The sequence below is a fragment of the Phalacrocorax carbo genome, chromosome 5 (assembly GCF_963921805.1).
Source record: "Phalacrocorax carbo chromosome 5, bPhaCar2.1, whole genome shotgun sequence".
Classification (NCBI taxonomy): Eukaryota; Metazoa; Chordata; class Aves; order Suliformes; family Phalacrocoracidae; genus Phalacrocorax; species Phalacrocorax carbo.
Window position 1 is genome coordinate 7911031 of NC_087517.1, and position 23492 is coordinate 7934522.

At 41.0% G+C, this 23492-nt stretch overlaps 1 protein-coding gene across 7 annotated transcripts in view; it reads right to left on the bottom strand.

Annotated features, from left to right (window-relative positions):
* Window positions 1-7452: 7452 nt before the first annotated feature.
* The window catches only part of R3HDM1 (R3H domain containing 1), a 59717-nt gene continuing 43677 nt past the window's right edge, over window positions 7453-23492 (bottom strand). For all 7 annotated transcript variants that reach the window (XM_064451053.1, XM_064451051.1, XM_064451048.1 and 4 more), the window contains 7 exons: window positions 16464-16567; window positions 15685-15852; window positions 12646-12815; window positions 12274-12424; window positions 10770-10852; window positions 9905-9989; window positions 7453-8922 (listed from right to left, as the gene is read on the bottom strand). In XM_064451053.1, coding sequence (XP_064307123.1) covers window positions 8555-8922; window positions 9905-9989; window positions 10770-10852; window positions 12274-12424; window positions 12646-12815; window positions 15685-15852; window positions 16464-16567 — 1129 coding nt within the window. In that variant the 3' untranslated portion in view covers window positions 7453-8554. The remainder of the gene's footprint in view (window positions 8923-9904; window positions 9990-10769; window positions 10853-12273; window positions 12425-12645; window positions 12816-15684; window positions 15853-16463; window positions 16568-23492) is intronic.

Here is a 23492-nt window from a genome sequence, read left to right on the forward strand (position 1 = left end):
CCCGCGCGTGCGCCCCCGCCCGCGGCCCAACGGCGCCTTCTGATTGGCGGCGGCGCGCGGCGCCCGCCCGCCCCCGGCCACGCGACGGGTGGCGGCAGATTCGCCTCGCCCGGGCGCCATCTTGACGCTGAGGTGGCTGGCGTGTCTGTGCGGTGGCGCTACGCTTCCGAGCTGCGTCCCGGCTGAGGCAGGCTCCGGGCAGCGGCAGGGAGAAAGGGGCCCACGCACCCAGGGTGCACCTCCTGCAGCCCAGGGCCCACGGTGAGGGGCTGTGAGGTGGGATGGCCACAGTTAACCCTTGGCCCAGCATCCACCCTGGGAAGGTCAAGGGTGCAACAGAGGGGACAAATGTTGGAGTTGATAACAGTTTGACAGAAATCCATGCTAAATATGTAAAAAAGTAGAGAGTGTGGCATGCTATGCTTTCTACAGGGCACAAAGTTGGTGAAGTGTTTAGAGGAGAAACCGAACAAGGAGCACCTAAGGTCACTTGGTTCATTCAGCCTGGAGGAGACTGAGGGCAGACCTCGTCGCAGTCTGCAGCTTCCTCACGAGGAGGAGGGGCAGGCGCTGATCTCTTCTCTCTGGTGACCAGCAACAGGACCTGAGGGAATGGCATGAAGATGTGCCATGGGAGTGTTAGGCTGGGTATTAGGAAAAGGTTCTTCCCCCAGAGGGTGGTGGAGCACTGGAACAGGGTCCCCAGGGAGGCAGTCACAGTGTCAAGCCTGGCAATACTTAAGAAGCACTTGGACAAGGCCCTCAGAGGCATGGTGTGAATTTTGGGGTTGTCCTGTGCAGGGATAGGAGTTTGACTCGATGATCCTTGTGGGTCCCTTCCAACCCAGGGCATTCTATGGTTCTATGCACAGATCCAACTTGAGTGGCAGGAGGTGAGGCCAGGACATCCTCTGTGCTCCCTGGTGAGCCAGGCTGCGTGAGGGACTGTGGCTGGGATGGTCTAGCGTTACAGCAGAGCCTTACAGGGGCACTGCCAGCAAAGGCAGATGGTCACTTTGATGGACATTTCACAGTAACAATGACAGGACAATTTATTTCAAGTGCTCTGATGATAACATTTTGGGAAAAATGCTGCACTTCATCTTTTCTGAAACACAGTAAGGACTCTGACTGTGTATGCTGGATAACTACTGCTGAGGTGAGGCAGATACTGCCTGACATTTGAAGGCCAAAAAATAGAGAGTCTCTCAGCCTGGAAAGCTTTTCACTGTTGTGTTTTGCATAATCTGGAGTTTAATTAGAAAAGTCACTGGATAATGACAACAAAAAAACCCCTACAAAGCTACAGTCAAAAGAGGCAAATCAATGTTAACAACAATATACAAAAAATGTTCTACTTCTCTCAAGTTGCAGCATGTATAAAACATGTCACGGTAGTCCTGCTCACTGGGTAAGCTTTGGATATATGTGTTGTGCTTCTATAAGTTTCTTAAAGAAGTAACTGTCAGAACACTATAGCTTTTCTGCTGGGATGGTATTATATTTTTGTATTTTCTTTCTTCATGGTACAAAACAGATTTAAGAACAATGCCTAAGGCTGGATGGTATTAATCACAGAATCACAGGTTGGAAGGGACCTCAGGGATCATCAGGGATCATCTAGTCCAACCTTTCTAGGAAGAGCACTTTAGACTTTAATTAAAGTATACATTTTTTGGAGATTAACAAAAAGACATATGTCTTATGCATGTGCATATAGACGAAGAGGTTAGGTTGTAATGCGTATTGGTATTTTAAGCTCTATGAAGAATTTGGACATGTTGCGCTAATTCTCGTGGCATTCCCAACAGCTGTAGTTTGCATTTATTGCACCTCATTTGAAACCCTAAGTTGGAAGCTGAGTTGCATGAGTGAAGTGTTGAACACCATATTTTTTGGAAACTATTTTGCAAATATGATTTTCAAAAATTTCAACGCCACTTCAAACAAGGAAGAAATTTTGTTTAAACATAAAAGTGGAAGGACTTACTGATGACTGGATAGGTAACTTTTGTGAGGGTGTACAATCCTTCCCATCATCAGGAACTATTTATATTACATTCTCAAATAATTACAATTTAAAAAGTATAATTCTTTCTGTATGGTCACTCAGTTGCTGCTGTTGCACGTGCCTCTGCTGCTGTAATTTATCTGAGAGTCCCTAGAGCGGGTGTCCCTGGCAGAGAGAAAAGGTCCTTACTTTGTAGGCCTAGGAAAAGGGAGGGGTAGCTACTAAGTAGAACGTTTGGTTGAAAAATGAATAAAAATCATTTGATAGCTGAAGTATTACCTGGAATTCAGTTCCCTGGTGTGCTGCGAAGTGCCCCTGGCATATGCAAATTGCTTTATACAAAGGGAACATTTGTAAGGCAGGACAGAGAGGTCAAGTTGGGTGGGTTACACCACCTCAAATGCATGCGTATGTGTGTACACACACGAATAAGAACCACAGAGACAAGGAAAACTGTACCTGGATCAGAGTGACTTCCTGAGCTGTTCTTTAACACAATTTTGAAAGGCTTCTCCCACATCCAGCCTGCTTCCCAAATTGCTTGGAATCCCATTTTGTAAGGTCTGAGGAAGCCTCAGTCCACCTCTAGAGCATTTGCTATTGCAAGTCTAAGGGTCTTCAGAACACATGGAGGCAAATTTAATCAAAATGACATCTGTTACTCTTGTGGAAATGTCAGCTAGTTCATTAAAAAAATGAACATGTGAAACCACATTCAGCAATCAGTATGGGAAACAATGCAAGACGGTCATTTATATTTTAAGATATTAATTTTTCCTGCCAAAACAGTACAGATCTACTTGGATTAAGAAGGAAAATAGTTTTATTAGTGAATTGCTTTTTTAAATGGCATTGTTGCTTCACACTAATCAATGGTTCATTAACAGAGCAAAGTATTAGTTTAAGCCAAGCAAAAAGGCAGCAAATAGGACTAAATATGGAGACAAGCACTGCTGTATTTCCTAGTATGTGTAAATCACTGTGATAGACTGTCATAGCACATTTAATAATGCTGTTTCTTAGAGTAACTGATTCGGAAACCACAAGAAGGGCAAGGCTGTGCTGCATACTAATCTCCCTAATTAATCCTACAACTAGTGCAAAAGTTAAGATACTATAAAAGAGTGCCAGCATCTCCCCTCTCAAGTTCAAACTGAGGTCTGCTGTAATTCAAGTATGATGTGCAATATTGCTCCTTTTTTTTTTTTTAAGTTAGCTGTCAAGTAATTGTGGGAAATCCAATGTAACTGATGACTCAGGGTGGAAGCTAGCCCATGTTGCAGCCAGCTCCTTTCACCTGCTGCACCTGCATCTGAAGAATTTCACTGCTGTCAGCATGGTGTATTATCATCCAGCCTTAGTCTAATTCAGATTCTCAGTTAACTGGGGCATGGGAACAGAATCAAGAATAAACCTCACTGTTAAGCATTCTCCACAGCAGCACAGTTTATTTTTATAATTTATACCAGTTATAAAACCATACAACTATCAGCAATATACAGATTTTTCCCATATAGCTCTTTGGTTTACAGCACTAGTCTTATCTGACATTCAAGTTTCTCTTCAGAAGTGCAGAAACAGTTCTTTACAGTTGCATGCATCCCATATAATGACTAGGCTTGTGTGCTTTACCAGTAAGACTGAAAAATTAAAAAAAGCAGCAAACACTAAAGTGTTTGTGCCCTGAACCAAATTTTAGAATTTCTTCTAGAAAGAAGATCGGTTCTTAATCATCCCTCGAGCAACTTCCAAGCTGGCAAATTCTGACAAACAGCAAACATCACAAAACATCACGAAGTTACGAGCAGGATGAAAACTGAACTTTGCTAATAAGGGGCTGCCAAACAGAGTCAGGTCCAAACTCCAGCCCTACAGCCCTGAACTCACATGCCAGATGTTGAACTAAAAGGAGGCTCACACATACTGTGATAAGAACATGATTGCACACATTTTCAAGTCAGCCAAGAGGAAACTTCATTTACACTGGACCTTGCATCTGAAGTTTTCGTATGTGAATAGTGACTTTCCTCTCAGGTTCCAGAATAAGAGAACTTTAAGGGACTTAATTTTCAGAATGTTTTGGAAATTAGGCCCTTTTAAGAGTTCTGGTCTACACCTGAGAAATAAGGCTTCCAAAATGAAGTCATATTGCCATTGTGCATTTTAAGTTTATATGTGTTGACCTCAACAGCCAAAAATACCCAAACCCAAAACATTTTAAATGTGAATAGAGGCAGGACACTGAATAGAGGCAGCATGTCAACCTTGATGAGGATTGAGCTGTAGAAACTTTGAAGGGATTTAAATAAGTCTTTTCTCAGCTGGAAATATATAGAAATTCCAGCTACAATAATTTTTCCTGACCTGTAACATGAAAGTGGTTTGATCAGTTTTCTCCAAAACTTCATATCAACATTCTTTGCCTCAGGGCTAAATACAGCCCATACCAATTTTCTAGTGAAAAAATATGTCCTGGAGCTAAACCAGATATTTATAGAAGTTAGTTGCAATTTTGACTCCCTTTCAGACATCCAAACAAGTTAGTACAAGATTAACTCAAAACAATGTGTACAGTGTGAAGTTTTAAGGCACAGATGAGTGTCATAGCATGTGAGTATAACTCTCTATTCCCCCTTGAGAGGGAAGTGGCTTACATTACCAGATAGGAAAAGGGCGTAGAACTGTGTGTGTAAAGCAAGACAAAAAATGGTCTTGCTGTGAAAGGCATGTTGCATGTCAAAGTACCTTATTTGATTCATCAGCCTGAACAATTCTTCTCAGGTTTTGACAAAACTGAACTCCCATCTACCCACTGCTGTCCTGTGCCACCTGGTTCTTGAAACAGAACGTGTGTTCTACAAAAGGCCAGCAGGATTCGTGATGGTTGCGGGTAGAAACACCCAAGTGCTAGTCTTCAGTACACCACAGTGCTAGATTGCCTCCTTTGTAGATGTTCCACTACTTTTCTTTTTATGTTATCTAAGCATAGGTGTGCCAGTGAAAGAAAAGGATTTCAGATTGTAATAGGTTAAATTTGCCCAGGGAGGAGACTCAGGTAAGGTGCAAGACCCCTATTACCAACGTTTCACTTTACAGCAGTCCAGTCTTACCAAAACACGAGGCACAGGAGGCTGTCATTTGGCGGAGGCTGTGAGTAGATTCTCAGGCATGCTGAAATGATCTACCCGAACCCAACCTCAGGGCCATGTGTTTTTGAGTGTTCCCAGTATATGGGGCTTATATTGGTTTTCTTAATTTTGAATTACCATTTTCACTATAATATTACAAATAACATTGAATCCGTTCACAGTTCAGGGATGCATATTACACAGTAATATAACTGTAATAAAAATTAAAATAAATAGTAGCCTTTGGTAGAGTAGATAATAGCCAGATTTGTTTGGCTTTTCTGGTTATTTTTCCAGTGCTTTTTCCTCAGCTTTAAGAGTTGTAACACATTTTCCCAACAACATGAAATTTATAGAATTACTACAATATAAGTCCCCACTTAATTCCTTTTGCCACTGTTTGCTTTAAAAAATGACTGTCATGTTAAATGATAAGCTCAAATAGAGGAATCATTGAGAACACTTGAGAATGTTAGTTTTACATACATCTATTTCATACCATAAAGCGCATTTGCTTTCTAGAACATGATCCAAACCTTGTACCAGGGTTTTTGCACACAGTCTCAAGCCTTGTGTGTTTTAAGGAACCAAAAGGGGCAGAAGTGTAAAAGCCAGGAAGGTACAAACGGTCTTGGTTAGATGAGTTGAAGCCCTGTTACTAGGGACAGTATGAAATAGCACAAAATCAGGAACAAACAAGACTATAAAGCAGAAATATTTGAATTCTGTGCCCAGTGTAGATGTCAGAGGCCATTGGCACTTCCGAAGTCCTGGTAATTGTATCTGTGAGGCTCATGTTGGCAGGCCGTAACTGCCATGTATTAAAACTTGTTTAATACTAAGCAAAATACCCAGAAAGGGTGACCTGCTTGTAGTAATTGTAAGTATCAGATTCAGGATTAGAATACAACTAGCTTCTTAAATGTTCTGGTTTTTCCTTCTAGAGCATTTTCACTCAAGTTTACAGCTTGCTTGATAAGAATTAAGTATTTGCTGGGCCTTGTTCTGAATCAGTGCATCCCTCCCCTGCTTTTCTGGGTTGCTTGTTCTCCCTGCTTACCTCTCAGTACATTTTCTTTTTGGTTATTATGGGGAAAGTTTATTAAATGAAGCAAGTCATGCAGCATCCTTTGGAAATGGTTTGATTTGGTGTTAGGTTTAGTTCTTGGGTTGTTCAGAACAGATGGAAGCTCTCAGTGATTGACTACTCATCTACACCTATGAAAAATCTTGTCCTGGAACATGTTAGCCACAGGAGGCAGCTGCCTCTCTCAGTTGTAACACCTCTCGTTACAGACCTTTTATCTTTTAACTACAGGATTCAAACTGGAAATGGGCTAGAGGCAGTGACAGAACATGTGTGCGAGTCACGTCATCATCTCACATTAATGGTGGATATTATAATCTGGAGGAGGATATTATAATCTGCATAAACTGGGGTTCTTATCAGCTTTGGTTTTGGATATGGTCAACTACCACAATGCAACCTGAGGAGGAAGAAGGATATATCCCCTCATTCAAGTAGTGGCATAACAACTCAAATGCCAAGAAGCACCACCCTTTTAGAAAAGCAGACGGGGATAAGTAGATTTGTCTTTTGGCTATGGGGTTGTAGCTGAACATTTCCCCGTTTTAGGGGAGCATCTGTGTGCAGATTTGCCTTTAGTCATGTAAATACCCGTCGCCACAGCATTTTGCAGAATCAAGACCCATATACCTAACTCATTAGGCTACAGTATTCCCAGACAGGTCAGTTTTCTTCCAAGTACTTTGATTCATCACATGAAGGATTTAAGAACAGAACAAGCATAGTAACGTTCTACTGCTTCACACGTTTACGTTTGGTTGTTCAGGGATAGGATTTTTTCTATACAAGATGAAAATTAATCCTGGTTTAGGCACCTAAATTCTTTACTTTTCCTCTATAAAATGTGTTTTTAAACATGTTTACCTTGAGTTTCCACTTACAGAAGGTACAAACGCATCTTTCACAAAGTGATAACCTTAAGAAGGGAACAAGTAGTTGCACATCTTCACAGCAAATCAGCGCCCATGCTAAAAATAGAAACCCAGGACCTTATGGTCTCTGATCAATTTCTCTCTCTTTTTACTTGTCTAGGGAAACATCAAAAATGATGAAGGGCAGGATAACCTAAGTAAATGCTTCAAGAGGAGGAACAGTGATAGTGGTTCTTTGAGGAGTTTAGTATCTGCGTTAAGTTCTTTTCTCAGATTTGCAGGGATCCAAACCATTAACATGTTCATACAGGTTTCAGAAGATTCCTAGAAGTTTAAACAAGTGCACTGAAAAAATTTGTGTTTGTAAACATTTATTTTCTTGAACTGAAAAAGGCTTGCATCAGCACACATTGTACAGCCTTGCAAATTACACAAATTGAAAAAAGTTTGTTTCATTTATGTGCAATGAATCTTTAATGTCCAGTGAGCATCTGCAAATGATGAAAACGTAAACCATTAAAAAGGTTTCCAGCACTTATCAAACACAATTTATCTTAGCGTGAAAAGGAAGAGAAAGAGATCCATACTGGTGGGAACACAATTAAAGTGCAAACATTTTGTTACTGGTGAAGATACATTTTAGTTTCTTCACACTTCTGCTAAAAAGAAAAATTAAAATGTGATTCAGTGAACATTCTTTGTAACCTATTCATACTTCCCTTTAAATAATTATTAAACTTGTTGGATCAGAAGCAAATCCTTCAAGGGTCCAACCTACTTGTAATTTCTTTTGACATTGCTCAAATGAAATCTCAAAAGAAAATGACCATCTAAGGAGTTAGCTACTTAAATTACTTTTTCTTTCCTTAAAAAAAATCCCAAACAAAAAACCAACAAAAACTCCAAAATAAAAACCCCACCCAACCCCAAAAATGAAAACCACAAGGGACAAAAAACAGGTTAACTTGACAATCTGGGACAGTTTTCTAGAAAATGAGTGTAATTCCTTGAAAATGGTCTCTCTTCCCCTCCACCAATCCTCAGGTTCCTGCCTTGGGATGGACAGCTATGTGCTGGCTGTGAAAAGGGATTATAAAATACAAATCTGAATATGGATTTTTATGAACATTTGCTGTACAATAGAACTTTGGATCTGATACAAGAATTCAAAAATATAAAACAAAACTACTACAAAAGTAGGGGGCATTTCAACAGCATTCCTTGTAGAAAGCTGCCTGTCTCAAAGATGATTCCTTGCTATTTTCTGGGATTAACTCGGCATTTTTTTTTCTTCATCTTGCTGGATTCACCGTGTTATTTATTCTTCAATGGCTAATGTCATATGACAAAATATCCCAGGAGTCTCCGTGCAGAGAACAGAAACCCTGTAACATCAAGCCAATCAAGAGAGGAGGGCACGGAAGTAGTAAAGGCTGAGTGTCCACTGATGTAACTGCTACTGAGAACTAGCCCTTTCCAGAACGTGAAAGTCGTAGTGCTTCTTGCTTGTTCTCAGCCTGAACTTGTTCACTGAGGTACTGCTTTGTTTCTTCAATGCATTCTGAGCAGCCGACATTGTAGGGAACGTAGCTAGAACGGTGTAAGTGGAAGCCAAGTCACTAGGTTTGGATGGCTCAGTGTTCATGCTACTGTCTCCACTGCCACAGTAACGGCGATGGTGCTGCTGCTGTGTTTGTAGACACTGGGAATCTCTTAGCCACCGAATCTTGGCACCAACTTTTAAAAGTTCTCCAAATAATTTTTCTGCTTCTGTACGAGTTATGCCTTCTGGCAGTTCAGTGATTTCTAGAACTTTTCCCACAACTGAAACAAGAAAAACATTGAATCTAAATTGGTCATTGTACTTGATGATACAACACACACAATGGAAAATGAGTTATTTCATCATCGTATCTCCAGTTGGCTGATAGCAAATACACAAGCATTCCATTTCTGGTATTCTAGAGAGCCTTTTGCTTTCACATTTAGCAATGCTTACAGCTAGAAGCATATGAATAAAAGCTGAGAATACAAAGAGGGCCCTTGAAAGAGGAGAAAAAATAAGAAATAACCAACACCTAATTTTGCAGCAGGTTTGAGAACTCACCACAGCATCTCACTGGCTTTGCCTGTTAACAATGCACACATCACTGCACTAAAAAAAACAGTGTGTCTTCTCTCAGAAAGCCCTCTCCAGTAAATGGTTCAAAAAAGCTGATTTATCTGTAACTTTCTGCAAAGGGTTCATAGTAGGTAACGCTTGCAGCGAAAACTCTTTTCAGTGAAGATACAAAGATAGACGATATCAGGTTTTATTTGGATGACATCTTTACCAACTCCAAAGGAGCTAATCTGTACATATCCTAATATGTCCCCCAAATCCATGTGCTTATTTATATTAGAAGAAAAAAAAAAAAAGGAGCACAAATTAATCTGTGGTTTATGCTTGATTTCACATTTCATGCAAATAAAAGGAAGCAGGGGTATGGATATTTAATATAACAATGTAATAGAACTTACATCCAGTAAACTGACAGACTTGCTTTTCCTTTTAGTACTGTCCAACCCTGATCTTCTCTGGTCTTTCCTCCAGCCTTCAAACCCACGCTTTTCTCATTTCACCTCCCTCTTCCCCTCTCTTAAAATCAACTCCTCCATCCTTATGTTTCCGGTGTTTGCCAAGTCAATTTCTGTCCAATTACTCTTCATTCTGGCCCTTTTCTCACTTGTGCTTTCCTTGTTACATTCCCAGCCCATCACCATAACTCATTTTTCTAGAGGACTGTGTCAGTCAGCAAGTCTGTACCTGGTTCTCCTGCACCAAGATCTGCTGAAGCAGCCTTCTTTGCTGGTTTCTTTCCCCTGTTTCCATGTCTGTTTCCAGGTTGACACTGGGAAGATGGACATAAATGATGTACTTTAATGACAATGCACCAGTATCTTAAAACTTCTAGGTTAGTTCAGTGAAAAACGGTGCAGAGGAATGTCTGGAAAATAACCTGCACTACCATGATACAGAAAAGATTTTCATGTCCAATTTTAATTTTAGTCTTGGAGTTTAGCAATCCTGCAGTCAGGCATATTCAATCCTTGGCTTCAGAAGAAAGGGAGGAAATTATGAAAAAAAAAAAAATCACCTTAAATCTTCATGGAAGAACACACTACACCCCAATCTATTGCATCTTCTGGCTGATCTCAGGTAGAACTGAGCAAGGTAGAGGTAGGGGGTCTGTGTGTCTGTCCCAAAAATTAAATAGATGGCAAAACAGTTTGTTTCTTATACAAAAAACAAAACCAAAATATTGAGGTGAGCAAAGCCAATCGCACTCTTTGTTTAGAAATACCCACATGCATTTTCTATTTTTTTAAAAATTATTATCTCTGATTTTTTTGAACTGCTGGCAAATTGCTGTAAAAAAAATTTCTATGGTCTGCACTGTGCCTAAAACTAAATTTCAGGAAAATGTTTCTCGCTTTTTTTTTTTTTATAATACCACAAACAAAAACAGCGGGAGATACTAACATAGACTAAAACCATTATTGGAGAGCATGCACCTCCCACTCAATTACTTCTCTAAGGCAGTAACATATTCCCCTATTCACGGTGGTTATAATGGTAGTCCTGAATTGTTTTTTTTTCAATGTTGCCAGGAGATTGTTCCCTTCAATACCTGTTGGCTTGTTACTTGTCCACGTAATAAAGATGGTGGATTGTATTGCAGCGGCTGGCCAAGCAATGGGTATCTGGCATCTCCTTAAAGAGAAAGGTAATTAGAAGGGTTTTTCTGTTACATGAAATCTTCCTCCAAGTTCCTCTTACGATGTACATCTTACACAGAAGAGAAAGCGGAATAACTATGCACAAAGTAGTGTATTTGGCTGGGCTAACAAAATATCTGGCATGATTAAATAAAAGTAAGTCAGTCACGTAGTGATCACAAGGTGAAAAGGTACAAGCTTCCTTGCATTTAAGGATTACACTGAAAAACACACTACAAGTTTTTCCTCATTGCAGTCTTATCTAAATCCTCTCATTTTGAAATGAGCTTAATAAGGCTAAAGCTCCTCTCAGGGTACTAATTTAATCATTTGCGTGGTTATATCCCCGATTAGAGCCAGGTACATCTTCACATTCCTGTTTGCTCCAAGGATACACAAAGACAATGGAATAGAAGTTTCTAGTAATCACAGAAGATTAAGAAAATTGAGAGGTACACTTCACAACAGGCAACCTGGAATTTTTACAGCAGCATCAGAATACAAAGCGATGACACAAAGATTATGCAGCAGATAAGACAAAGAGAGGCAAGAAAATAAGGTTTTCTTTATCAATAAGGAAAGTATACAGAATTTTCTTTAAGTTTTGCTGTAAAGTAAATCTTTCTGTAAAATAGACCCATTAATTCTGAGTTTGGGAACTATACCAGGATGTCTTTGCTCACTGACAAAAGGGGGGTTTATAATTTGTTTTTTAAACATCAACTATCACATCTCAGTGAAAATTCTGGTTTTCTGTTTAACATGGCAGCAGAGGACTGAAATTCTTCTACAAGGATTTTTTTCTGTCTTTGGGTGGGTTCTATCTGAAATACTAATTGAAGCAGCAACAGTATTGGCTAGAGGCTCTAGTCCCACCATCCTAGTTTTTTTTACAAAGGAATGAAGAATTCTCGATAGGCAGCGGTTTCAGTCAGTGCATCATCAACTAATAAGTGAGTTTGGCAGAACATTGATCTCAGCATTGCATTTCTGTATCCTTTCCCCCGAAAGAATACACCCACCTAATGTATTAAGATGAGCTAGTCCCACATTGTTTATTTTATCTTTGTAGTTCTAAAATTATATCCTGTGTGACAGCGTGTGTTAAGTTCTTGCTTTATGGTTAAAACTTGAAGCTAAATTATATCAAACATTTTAGTAGTATCTTCAGTGCTGAAATGGGGAATTTCACACATGAGAAAGCAAGCTCTCACAATAACAAGATCAGAAGCTTTTGAAAATACGGGGGACAGTATCAGTGCAGAGAGATAAGGTGAAGTTTCTTATGATGCTTGAGTGGATAATTTTGATGATCTTGCTTGTGAGCCACAGCCTGTCAGAAAATCCTCATATAACTAATATTTTAAAACATTCAAATAGAAAACATACATACATTTGAGTTAACTGAAAATATACCTTGTCCAGGGACAAAGGGTCTAGAAAACTGGGACACAATAGAAAGAGGTGTTAACGCGGGACGGATGTTCTTCATGTTTGACAGCTGAGCTGGTGCTGGTGATTGGGCAGGTGAGGTGACAGGACTACCTAGTTGAGGACTATGCTGCAACTGGAATGAACAACAAGTTAGTGTTTTTAAAAGTACCTGGCTGAACAAGCTAAACAACACCTACAGCATTCAAAGACTGAAGTAGTAAAGTTAAAAGAGCTGTATTAAGTATTATCAGAGCAGATTTTTATTACCCAAAAAGAACTTCAGAAAAAAACCTGCAAAGGTGCAATTTATGCAAATTATAAGTCATCCTGGCAAACAAACCAAAAGCTTCATACCTGTGCAGCACTGTCTAAAGTGCTAAGTTCTGTGGACTTCTGCCCTCTCTGATGATCACAGTAATATTTATTCTGTTTCCATTGTGGAGGTGAATGATTCCGAGGCTGGGGACTGTTAGGTAGATTTAGCTGCATCATTACTACTCCTCCACCTGGTGGTGGTGCTACTGCTACAAGACAAGAAATCCGTGAGATACAGTTAGTTCATCATACATTTCAATTTTCATTTTAGCAGAACAGACATGAATTAAAAAACCAAAAAAAAACCCCCAAACAAAACAAACAAACAAAACACAAAAAAACACCAAAAAAGGAAAACAACATTACTGTTGTGCTAGATAAGCTGCAGAATTAGAGAAAACAAAAGCAGTATGTTCTGTGCAATTATATTTCCACTATCACATAAATCTGTGATAGTTAACTTTGAGAGGGCTTCTCAGAACTAGAAAAGGTAAGTGGAACCACTGAAACTCATTACAGAGAATATTTTTGAAAGAAATCATTCTGTTTAATAGTAGTTGAAAGTATTCAACATTCACTGTAGTTACTGTCAGAGCAATAAGTCGAAGAACATGTGATACTAAGCAAAAATATGCTTCATTTAAAAACAGAAGTTACCTACTTAGTTTGACACGATATAGAGCAATAGGCACTCAAAATGTTTTCTCTGACATGATGGCATACATTGCAAAGGCCTGGAATCAATCTTCAGCTGGAGACAAAGGTACCTGCGTTTACAACGTTTTATATACGAGCGTTTTTCTGGGCAGAGAGTGCAAATAGTTCCCCGCATCCCACACCACTTAGCTACCGCAGTAGCTACAGAAACGCCAAAGTCAGGGGAGAACAGCTGAAGAGCCAGCGCTGTCCCATAAGGCTTCACATGCAGAGATGTGACGAGAGGCTGCCCGAGAGAGAAGCTCTCTTTCCCCTTTGACATGGCTCTGTCCCAGGTAATTTATATAACCTCCTGTTTACTTACTTGTAAATGGTTGTTTGCTATTTCCTGCTCCATGCTACCCACTGTTTATAGCATTTCTCAGAAACCACGATCAAAACACATGGTTTAAACATCATTTAATCATCCACCTTTAAAGAGGGAGTCTACAATCTTCTCCATTTACTACCTACGTCATAACATCAGTTCGGAGCAGTCAGATTATAAAATGCATTCATCCTGTTATTTTTTAAAATGGGAGGCTGTTTTCACTACCCCGGGTTCCATAAAAAGAAACAGACTCCTTCAAAAAGCAAACCAATGTTGAATAATGAACTCATAATATTAAAACTATATTAGCTATTGTAAACTGTATTCTGAATAGTATATAAAACAACAGTTTACAAGTGGTAAAGCCATAAATTCATGTAATCCCTATATGTAATCCTGAGATGTACCAAACATCTATATACACATACTATGTTTTACACAAAAAAAATTGTTTCATTTTACTATTTCATGCATTTATAGTTATTTTACATTATACTTATTTATATCTTGCTGTTTTATAACATTATAGCATTTTATTCCACAGCACTCAGCATACAACTCTCTCGACTTATCTCTGTTCTGTAAGATCTGAACATCCGTGGCTTCTGAAGCCATCTATAGCACCATTTCTCAAAAATAGCATCACAATCTGAAAATGCTATTTAAACTGCAAAAGAAAACTTTGTACATCCAGAAAAACTTGTCCTCTCTACTACTTCTAGTTCCACAGCATTTCAGTAAATGAAAATAAATGGAATTCTATTCCTAAACAAGCATGCTGATGAAATGAAGTGTCACAGAACACATGAGCCACTTCGCAGACACTTTGTCACCTGTCAAAACCCATGAGAGGGGAAACCCAGAAGAAATCGTTGAAAGGCTCCCCAGATTTGCAGTCTGGTCCTCTACATTTTTCAAATGAAAGGAAACACAGCTCTGGTGCTTGTCTATGTACATCCTCACTGTCCTTACCTCAGTTGCCTTGTTTCATCTTCTCAGTATCACTTCCTGAAATGCATGCTTTTCCATAATCTCTCAAAATTTCTTCTCCCTATGTCATAGAGGGCTTCCCCTTTCCCCAAACTTCTTTAAACCGCAGTTTAGCAGGCTTGAATCAGGCCTTCAAAGCTGCCTAAAACCAGCACTACCAGCATAGACTAGGAGGGTAAAAGATCAAACTAGTGCAATACCAATTTTAGACACCCTGCAGTGACAGCCCTCCAGAATTAAAGCCAAACTGGAAGCAAAATGAAACAAAAGCAAACCTGCCCATGAACTAAAATACACTGCTAATCCAGCTACCTTGCCACTTAACTGCTGGTTATCTATTTACTAATACACAGAGTCTAAAAATATCTTGAAAGATAAATGTTCATAAGAAAACACCACATCTATAGTGGAATCTAGGACATCGACCTAGAGTTGTTTAATCTATTGCTTGCTTGAAAAATACAGAGATAGCAATATTTGAGATTACCCCTTTTTGGCCAACCAAACCTCTAATGTACCAATTTCCCTACTGGTAAAATAAAGACAGTACTGCTATGATCACTGGATTGTTCCATAATCTCTTGTTAGGGTTAGCGCTAGGCTAACCCTAGCGCTCTTCATTTCCTGACCAGTCCGTCCATTTTATGGTTGGAAATTCAGAGTTTTTAAGTGTTTGGATATTAACATTTGTAAACATTTCATGGATATGACAAGCTCCATGTCACCACTGTTTTCACAAGCCATTGAGACTCCTGTTTATACACCTCCTAAAAATTACCCAAATATTTTGTAGATCAAAACATTCTGAACCTGATTTAAGTGCTTCTACTAAGGGACACTTATCTGCTGAAGGCTGCCTCCAGGCTGCCCCCACGAAGTTGATTATTGTTTCACTTAAGTTCCAAGTTGTCATCTTTACAGTTACAATAATAGCAGTTCAGATGAAGAATTAAAAAGTATTTGCAGAAATGCACTCAAGTAGTTAGCCACAAAATCAATCTGACAATTTACAATGGATTTCTACAGAGAATGGCTTAGATGAAAATCCCAATAAAATATACCTTTTATTGGCTGCATGATGGAAAGACCAGTGGGCGAACTTTTACATGATGATGATGGAGACACTATGCTGTAGTGCACAATGGAAGCAGCCTGTTGAGGCTTTGACTTTGATGAAGGTGGCAATAATGTAGGAGGTGATGGCTTCCGACTTGAATGGTTGCTATAAACTATGAAAGTAAAAGCAGTAAATAAAGCTACCATAAAACCAAACCACCCCACACAAACTAGGAGTATTTCATTTAGCTTTTCAGTAGGTCAAAAGCGCTACCTCTCCTCTCTATCCAAACCCAGAACACTTACAGTTTTCACCCTCTTCTTGGGAACTCGTAAGAAAATCACTACTCCTACTCCAGGAAGTGGAATCTATAATGCTTCCTGAGTAGAAGAGCCAGGTACACTGCTTCCAAAATGTACCTTGCTCTTGTTCAATCAAATGTGAACCCAATTGTCAATTTTTCAGACCCACGTAGCTAATCAGGAAAAGATGAAAGTCATTCTGCCAAGAACATACAGTTACCATGTCTGTCTCAACTCACAAGCAGACATGCAAGGCATTATGATGTACATTACTGAATTTTAAGAATGTAAATTGAGAGCTTTCAAAAATAAACAAATTTAAATATCCGCCTCCAGTATAGCTTCAAAAGATGGAACACAGAGGAAACATAATACAATAGTTACATCTAAATTACACCTTTAGTAGCAAATACCCGACCACCCAGCACAACACTGGCTAGACATTTTTGAAGTCTTTCAATAAAAACTTTATTCCCCCAACCTGCACACTGCTGTCCTTGAAGCTGCTGGGAGTTGCATGGTGACGATGTTCTAGGAAACTGTATCTGCTCTGATCCAGGAGGCTGCAAATATCCTACTGATGAGCTGTAATAATAATAATAATAATTAAAAAAAGAACATGACTAACAGGCATTTATGCTACACTCGTTTATTTAATCATGACTGCTGCATTTGCTGTCTACACGTACTACAAATCACTGATATTGCATTAATTTTAAAATCAATAATATTCCCACTGAACCCCGAATCTACTCATTCTTCAGAAGACTGAAGTTTCACATCTCTTTGTTGGCAAAAACTTAAGCCCTGCATACATTAAGAAACTGCACTAATTCACCTATTTTGATATACGAATTTTGTATCAATAGTGCTGTATCAGTGTAAAGACACATAGAATAAGAATAAAAAGACAACTTGTCTTCCTGCCCAATTAACCAGAATTAGGCCTCAGTTAAACGATCACCACAGAACCTGCCACAAGGATTTTTAGATGCAGTCCATCGGCTGGAGGCTGGCTCCGTGCAGCTGAGCCAGCTCACTCAGCACACCAAACGAGCACGCCTCTGCTTCAGTGTAAAGTAGCACAGCTTGAAGAGGTGATTGCCTTTCCCTGGCTTTGCCAAGGAGGGTGTGGGAAAGGAAAAATAACTAGGCATGGAAGACAACTCAAGGAGATAAGCAGCCTTTCATTTGTTTGTAATATATAAGAACAGGATAACTGTAAAAGTTTATTTATACCAGGTATTTTTCAGGGCATTCTGGGGAAAAACAGCTAAGTAACAGACATCGGCAAATTCTACCGTACCACTAACTGACCATACTGCCAGAGCCAGAACATCCCGTTGGTGCGCCATAATCAGAATGGTGCCTACAGAGCCTTGGACTTCAGTTCTGTACTAGCACATAAAGTAAACATTCTGAAGGAATGAGAAAAAAAAATCATGGCTTCAAGTTGTGGGGAAAAAAGTAGGTGTAATCCTGTTGGACTTACCATTTTTTACCTACGTTGTCACAAAAAGTTTGTTCCATCCATTGTCCCACAGTTCAATTATATAGTTTTAATTTCAAGATTCCCTTCCATTAAAGCAGACAAAACTCAGTGAAAACTAAACCAGATGGTTTTATATCTGCATGGGACATGTGCTCTCACACAGCTTCTCATCTGCCTCCTGATTATAGTTCTCAATAGTGACCTGTAGGTGTGAGACTATTCAGTTCCCGCAGAACAGTATTCTGCTTTCCTTGTCAAAGTGCTGCAACAGAACTATTTTGATAAAAGCGAGATGCTGTCATTAGTTGCTAGTCTGCTCTGAATTCCAAACAAATGTTTCCATGTTCAAAAGAGAGGGACATTCTAAATGATGCAAAAGATCAAGCAACAAAACTTACTTAAAAAAAAAAAGTCTGGGATTATGTCTACCTGTAACTTCATTGAACCTCAAATATAACCACAGAAGAAAAGGATCAAAAACCCTGCAGATTCAAAGAACAAGAATTCAAATTACAGTAGATGAAGCCATGGCACATAGCACAAATACTACTAAAGTGTCTGCACTCACAAAAAAAAGAAGCAAGCTTCGTACAGTTGCTGCTGTTTAAAAGCTGCCTGCAAGATAATTTAAGTGATACACATCTGTAAATTCAAAAAAATAGAGAAAGAAAAATCTAACACATTATCCTAATGAATTATTTTAGGTATCTGCCTACCTGTTCTCCCATAAATACTCAAATTGCATTAGGGACGCAGATGTATACACAGGGAGGTCTGTACATGTACACCAATTTGCTGATACCAAGGTAGGTAAAAAATGTTATTTATCAAACAAAGCCCGAGCATAAGAAAATATTCCTATATTTGTTTCATAGTCACTTTGTGCCAGCAGGCCTCATTAGCTACACCAAGTCAGCTAAGCTCCCTCCAGACAAAGCTCAAAAAAGGGAAGAAAGTCTGCTTTTTTTTCCTGGGATTTAAATAGTCTTTTCTCTACACCTTATTAAAGTAGTATCTTTGATAAAACCAGTAAATGTGTGTCAGGGACTAGAAACATGTCTCAACATTGTTGGCAGGCAAGTTTCACTACTAAAGCCTGATCACTAGGGCAGCCGAACAGAACGGTTTAATCACCAAGGTCGACCTGGCAGGAATGTGCGCCCCATTATCTCGGAGTACTCGTCCTCCGTGCACACGGCCGGGCCCAAGGCCGACTGGCAACACACGGGGGGGGGCTCAGACCTTCTAGAACTTTCAAGCACCCTCTAGTGACAGTACTGGGCACGCGCCCCACCGCCGAGTGGGAGGCAGGGGAGTGCAGAGCAGTTACTGACTATGCAGGAGAGCAACTTTATAAAAGGGGAAACCAGCAGAGATGACGGGGACACGTTCTGGAACGTCCGCCCGTCCACCGGCTTCAAAGATGCATCGGACGCCCCGACTCCCCGCCTGGACCGGACGGACCGCCGCACATCTGTGGTGATAGCTATCGCAACAGTCCCCCTCGCTCCCTCCCTCTCGTTCCCTTTTTCACCTTTTTTTTTTCCTGCTCTTTCTTTGCTTTTCTCTCCTGTATCTATTTCTGGCAAATACAGTGACTTGGCACTCGGCTCCGTTCTGAGTCTTAATTCTGTTTCCGAGAATGTAAAAGGAACCTAGTCACGGTAACACATTGGAGTTAATCAGAAGTTAAGCCCAGCCGCCCCCAACCTCCCAGAATTATCTGAGGTCGGTTGGAAAGCAAGGGGGTTTAACCTCTGCCAAACTGTTCAACCCAACAGTGGATCATGACATTTTAAATTGGTTTAGTCGGCAGGATTCTCGGAGAACAGAAAGTGCAATATTAATGTGTAACCTGCTGAGGGTGAATAGGGGCGATTTGGAATATTAAGGTGAGGCCCCCTCAGGACGATATAGTCCCTTTGTGTTAAGTAAGATGGCCATTCAGAGGGCAGTGGATTATGTCTCTTCACTGGTGGAAGGGATAAATAAACTATATGATCTTTTGGAGGCACACCAATCTCATCTCTCACCCCAGGGACAAGATTGGGCAAAAAACCATTGGTTTCAACCACAGAGTGTGGTAGACAGGATAAGGGTGCTGCAGAAAGAAGTGAAGGTTAGACTGGGGAAAGGAAAAGCTATAATTTGTGCAGTATTGGGAGTAAGTCTGGCAGCAGCGGTGGAAGATAAGAAACAGAGGCTTTGTCAAGCTGACGCCATAACAGACTCACTGCAGATGGTCATAAGGTCACTGCAGGAACAACTGAAGGAAAATAAGCAAGTGTTGGAGGAGGAGAGATATCAAAATTCCATATTAAAGGAGGAATTGAGGAGTCAGCTCTTGAGGGAAGCAGATACACTGGCAGAGGTAGAGGTGAAGCTTTAGGAGACAGGGGTAGGGCAAGTTTACCCTTAGGGAGACTTGCAGAAGGCAAGGGAAACTGTAGAAAGCCTCCCTCACATGTATCCACTGGTTAAAACAGAGCATTTGTATAAGGACAATAACGATGCCTGCCCTCAAGTTCTAAAGGGAAGGAATTACGGCTGCTCAAGGAGGGACAACAACCCCTGACCATTGGCAGTCGGGAAGGAAAGTGTGGATGCGAGGGGAAGTAGTGCAGGAATTAATTCATTTTTGGCAGAAGGGACCAGAAGGTCCTATCCGACTGATTGGGTTTTATTCTAGAAGTTTTAAGGATGCCGAAAAGTGATCTTCTAGTTGGGAAAAGGGTTTGTTTGTAGTGAGCTTAGCCCTTAGAGAAGCGGAACAAACCATACACCAAAAGCCTGTAGTTTTAAAGGGACCCTTTAAGGTAATTAGGCCTGTGTTAGCAGCGACCCCTCCCCCTGATGGGGTGGCCTAAAGGGATACTGTGAGAAAATGGTATGCTATAATTGAACATTATTGTAGTGTTTTTTCCGTCACTGAAAGTGCCCCAAAGGTGTTAAATATACAGGAAGAAGTGACAAACTTTCTGCAGGAGGGTATCCCCCCCTTCTGTTGTTAAAATTGCCCCACTGTTTTCAGAAGAGCTGCAAAATGTGTGGTTCACAGACGCCTCCGCCAAGCGAGAGGGCAGACAGTGCAAGTATCGGGCTGTGGCTATTCATGTGGATACCAAGAGGGAAAATAATCACCAAAGGTGAGGGCAGTGCCCAAGTGGGAGAGTTAGTGGCACTATGGAGCATGTTACCATTGGGGCCATCCCTGTCGTACTTGCTGAACCCCTTAATAGGCATGCCTGGAAGGCTAAAGATGCCTGGGCAAAGGAGCACAAAATTAACACTCACTGGATTGTTCCCTCATTTTAACTGTGCAGACAAAGCCCAAGCAGGGTGAGGTGATACTTTGTTTCATTTCGTAGGAGACCTCAGTAGGAACAAAACTGAATGTGGCAAGATCAACTTTTGATTCATGTAACCATTTGTGGTTTCGTAATTTTTTTTTTGGGGGGGTAACATTTGTAGGCTTTGGCTGGATTTGCAGAGCAAAACGTCCATTTTGTTGTTTTGGTGTATTGTATGGACTGCGACCCCCCCTCAGAGACTTTGGGGATGAAGGGAGCAACATGAAGAATTCTTTCATGCAAATAGCCGAAGCAAATATCAGGTGTTTACAATCTCACAAAATGCTGGATATGTGGAGGCCATTTGGTCTATCAAGGTGGCCCTGGGTAGCTATACCTTTGACACCGAAATGGTTGGTGAGCAGATACAGTGAAGCAAAGGGGAACAAAACATGGGAAAGCTCACATGATTCGCCCTGGCATATAAGATTTCCCGAGAAAGGTAAATAGTGCTTGGCTAGAACACAAAAGGATGGCCCCTTTGTAGGCAACAGCACGTGCGAGTGGACGTATCAGAATGTAAGCATAGCTGTTCAGGTGGGGGAAGAGCCATATAAAAAGGGTGACTTCATATACACCTATGCCTGGGTGAATGAGGAGGGATACACGAATGCATTTCCCAGATTTTGGTCTCTTATGCTTAATGCAAGTCTGGGTGACACTGTAGGCCATGACTGTATTTGGGACCAGGAAACAAGAGCTTATAACTGTAAATATTGTAGTAGAATAGATTGGCCCCATTGAAGGACTACATGGGAAGAACTTTGTTCAGACATACCCTGTTGTGAAAACACCACGAAGGAATCAGTATATTGTTGTGTTGAAAGTGGCCCATTTGGTCTAGAGCCCACCCCTTATTTTGATCCTTCACCTCGTGCAGAACGTTGGAGAGGACCCTTTGCTACTAGATCGGTGGCCCTTAAGGCACACTACTGAATATGTGGAAACCATGCATATAAAGCACTTCCAGCAAACTGGTCGGGAATATGTTACCTTGGGGTGATCTGTCCCTTGTTTTTCTTACTCTCAGAAACAGGTGGAAACCATTTAGATGTTCAAATATATGATGATATGAAGCAGGAAAAATGATCCAAAATTATTGATACCTCCCTCACTGATGCGAGTGGCCAGTCCTGGGGTAAAGACATGTGGCCCCCCCAACGTATCATACGACATTATGGACCCACAACGTGGAACCCCAATGAATGGGTTAGTGGTGCTTGAGAACCCATTTACAACCTAAATCACATTATCTGGCTGCAAGCCATATTAGAAATTATCACCAACCAAACAGCTGAGGCCCTTGACCTACTGGCAGATCAGGCAACCCAAATGCAAACTGCAATTTATCAGCATTGCACGGTTCTCGACTACCTCCTAGCTGAAGAAGGTGGAGTCTGTGGGAAATTGAATGATTCTGACTGCTGTTTAAAGGTAGATGACAACGGCAAGGTCGTAAAACAAATTACTGCTGGAATACAGAAATTAGCTCATGTTCCTGTCCAAACCTGGGAAGGCTGGAATGTTGATATGCTCTCCCGGCTTCCTTGGATTAAAGAAATCTTATTTTACCTACTATGTGGTCTAGCAATGTTACTGTTTTTGCCATGTGTCACCCCATGTTTCATTCAGTTAACCAATGTGTTGTCATAAATATGCAGTTTGTACCCACTGTGTCACTTGATGGAGTTAAACAAATTAGAGCTGTACATCAGCCTGTGTCATCCACAGTCCAAACTGCATAAACTGTTTGTCTCCCTAGTCTGTTCTTTTATTATTGAAAACTGAACTGTTATTGATGTTAGGCATTGGCCTTGTTTAGAGTTGATACTATTACAGTGCTTTGGCCTTCATAGCTAAAATCTTTCTTGTTGATCTATTCTTTCTGCCTTTCTTTCTATTCTTTCTCTCACCACTGTCTCTATATTCGCCACCAATGTTGAGCCACGGGGTGGTGTCAGGGACTAGAAACATGTCTCAACATTGTTGGCAGGCAAGTTTCACTACTAAAGCCTGATCACTAGGGCAGCCGAACAGAACGGTTTAATCACCAAGGTCGACCTGGCAGGAATGTGCGCCCCATTATCTCGGAGTACTCGTCCTCCGTGCACACGGCCGGGCCCAAGGCCGACTGGCAACACACGGGGGGGGGCTCGGACCTTCTAGAACTTTCAAGCACCCTCTAGTGACAGTACTGGGCACGCGCCCCACCGCCGAGTGGGAGGCAGGGGAGTGCAGAGCAGTTACTGACTATGCAGGAGAGCAACTTTATAAAAGGGGAAACCAGCAGAGATGACGGGGACGCGTTCTGGAACGTCCGCCCCTCCACCGGCTTCAAAGATGCATCGGACGCCCCGACTCCCCGCCTGGACCGGACGGACCGCCGCACATCTGTGGTGATAGCTATCGCAACAGTCCCCCTCGCTCCCTCCCTCTCGTTCCCTTTTTCACCTTTTTTTTTTTCCTGCTCTTTCTTTGCTTTTCTCTCCTGTATCTATTTCTGGCAAATACAGTGACTTGGCACTCGGCTCCGTTCTGAGTCTTAATTCTGTTTCCGAGAATGTAAAAGGAACCTAGTCACGGTAACACATTGGAGTTAATCAGAAGTTAAGCCCAGCCGCCCCCAACCTCCCAGAATTATCTGAGGTCGGTTGGAAAGCAAGGGGGT